The sequence below is a fragment of the Papaver somniferum genome, chromosome 3 (assembly GCF_003573695.1).
Source record: "Papaver somniferum cultivar HN1 chromosome 3, ASM357369v1, whole genome shotgun sequence".
NCBI classification, from domain to species: Eukaryota; Viridiplantae; Streptophyta; class Magnoliopsida; order Ranunculales; family Papaveraceae; genus Papaver; species Papaver somniferum.
The window spans coordinates 24639849-24642030 of NC_039360.1; the positions used below are offsets into that span (position 1 = coordinate 24639849).

Genomic DNA, 2182 nt, shown 5'->3' on the forward strand with positions numbered 1-2182 from the left:
CAAATTAAAGTGTTTCGATTCTATTTTTTCATAGATTCGCTACTTGTTTTTCACATGCAGCTAAATTTTAGATTATGAATCAGCAGTACATATATGATGTACTGAAAAATTATGCTTTAATTTTGTTATTTTTGTAGTTTTGGATATTCTTCTTCTTCGATCTAAAAGTATATATATGGAATACTGGAAAAAAAGTGTTTCGATTCAGTTTTTTATAGATTCATTACTTGGTTTTCACATGCAGCTGATTTTAGTTCCATTTTGGTTTTTTTTTATATGCTTTTGAGTTGCTTTTGTGTATTAATCATCGGTACGTATATGATATATTGGTGGATTTTAATGAAACAAGTTCAGATCTAAACAAAAAATCATGTTTTATGTTTATTTCATTAGTAGATCTGATATTTTATGGTTTTTGGTTTGATTTTCAGTTTTCTTTTGTGAATTAACCATCAATACATATCTGACGTACTGTTTTCTTTTTTTATTTACTATGAATTTATAGGTTTTCTCTTATTTTTTTGGTTTGATCCAGGAGTACATGTATGTTGTACTGGTTGAAACTTCTTCTGATTCTGTTTTATTCAGAGTTTTGCCACTTTTTTTGGTTTGATCCATGAGTTCGTATGTGACTGAAGTATGTGCTTTAATTCGGTTATATTCATGGATTCATCACTTCTTGACATGTAATTGAGTTTTTAGTTTATGAATCCGCGGTACGTATATGTTGTACTGATAAAAACTTCTTTTCATTCTGTTTTATTCATAGTTTTTGCCACTTTATTTTGGTTTGATCCATGAGTACGTATGCGAAATACTGAAATAGATGCTAGTTTTGTTGCTGTGTTTTAATATTGTTATATTGTGGTCACATTTACAGGTTCAATATGTCCAACGGATACATACTCTATATGTAAGCAGTGAGGCAGATACATACTTAGATTTGTACGTAGTGTAGCAGATATGTACTCAGATTTGTAAGCAGTGTACCAGATATGTACTCAAATTTGTAAGCAGTGTAGACACACACGTTTGGTAGTAATGGGTATTATGGACATTTCCATATTTTAATTAATTTTGAACCTCCGGATAAAAAAAAGATCCGGTTGGACCCTACTATAAATAACTATATGCGCCTATGGCCGAACGAGAAATTTTCCTTCTGATATATTGTAATTCATCGTATATATAATTGTCAACAAACCACAATAATTAACTAATCTTATAAGATTAATTAAGTCAAAATTAAGTAAGCAGCATCAAAGCCAGATAGCACCTGCTTGCTTTAGTAATGGAACGAGAGAGCTACTGAGATGAAGAGTCATGACTTCATTAGCTCCACCAATTAGCTCACCACCGATAAACACAGCAGGTACCGACGGACTACATCCCAACCTTACAGGTGCTTTCTCGATTTCTTTTCCTGCTCTTGGGTCTTCATCGAGTTCATGAACCGTTGGGTTTACGCCGAGATCATAAAAAAGAGTCTTGATGGTATGACACATGCAACATGTACTCTTACTGAAGATCACTACAGCTCTCTGTGATACAATTCTTGTTACTCTCTCCATTATAATGTGTTTCCTTGACAAATACTGATATATATCAACGCTGTTTCGAAATGTATGCTATGGGGTAGAAAGATTTGAAGAGTTTGTTATATGAAGTTTGATTTGTATGTAGAAGACGAGAAGAAGCTTGGAAATGGTTGAGTTGATGATGAGAATGAAGTTAGAATGTTGGGTTTTTTATAGATGACAAAGTAGCTAGCTAGAAGGTTCACGATTGGTGCTGCATAATTGTGAAAACCAGCAGTGTGTGTGAGAGAGAAGGAGAGGAATATTCTTTTAGATATTTGGGTTTGGCTCTTTAACAAATCAATACTGATCATACATATGATGTGTTTGATAAAGATATGAACACTCTTTAATTTCGTTACTATATGCATGCCGTACGGGTGAAATGGTTGAAAAAATGAGACGATATCTAAACTTATTCCCATTGATGATTTTATTCAAGGTATAAACTAATCCTCATGCAAATAAACTAGTCATATAATTGAAGTATATATGGGAATCATTAGTAAAAATCGTGGTTAAGTAAATTTTATGTCATCATAGTCCAATTTTTGTTTGATTATTCATGGAGGGTTCCACTTGAGAGTTGAGATCGATTCTTAATT

The 2182-nt window shown here is 32.5% G+C and overlaps 1 protein-coding gene across 1 annotated transcript; it reads right to left on the reverse strand.

Annotated features, from left to right (window-relative positions):
• Positions 1–1163: 1163 nt before the first annotated feature.
• On the reverse strand, positions 1164–1701 carry LOC113361039 (monothiol glutaredoxin-S3-like). The gene has a single exon (XM_026604422.1). The coding sequence runs from the start codon at positions 1569–1571 to the stop codon at positions 1260–1262; it is 312 nt and encodes a 103-aa protein (XP_026460207.1). The 5' UTR covers positions 1572–1701; the 3' UTR covers positions 1164–1259.
• Positions 1702–2182: the final 481 nt, after the last annotated feature.

What these genes read in the sequence shown, in the direction of transcription:
- LOC113361039 (XM_026604422.1), bottom strand. Translation starts at nt 1,571, where the DNA reads ATGGAGAGAGTAACAAGAATTGTATCACAGAGAGCTGTAGTGATCTTC.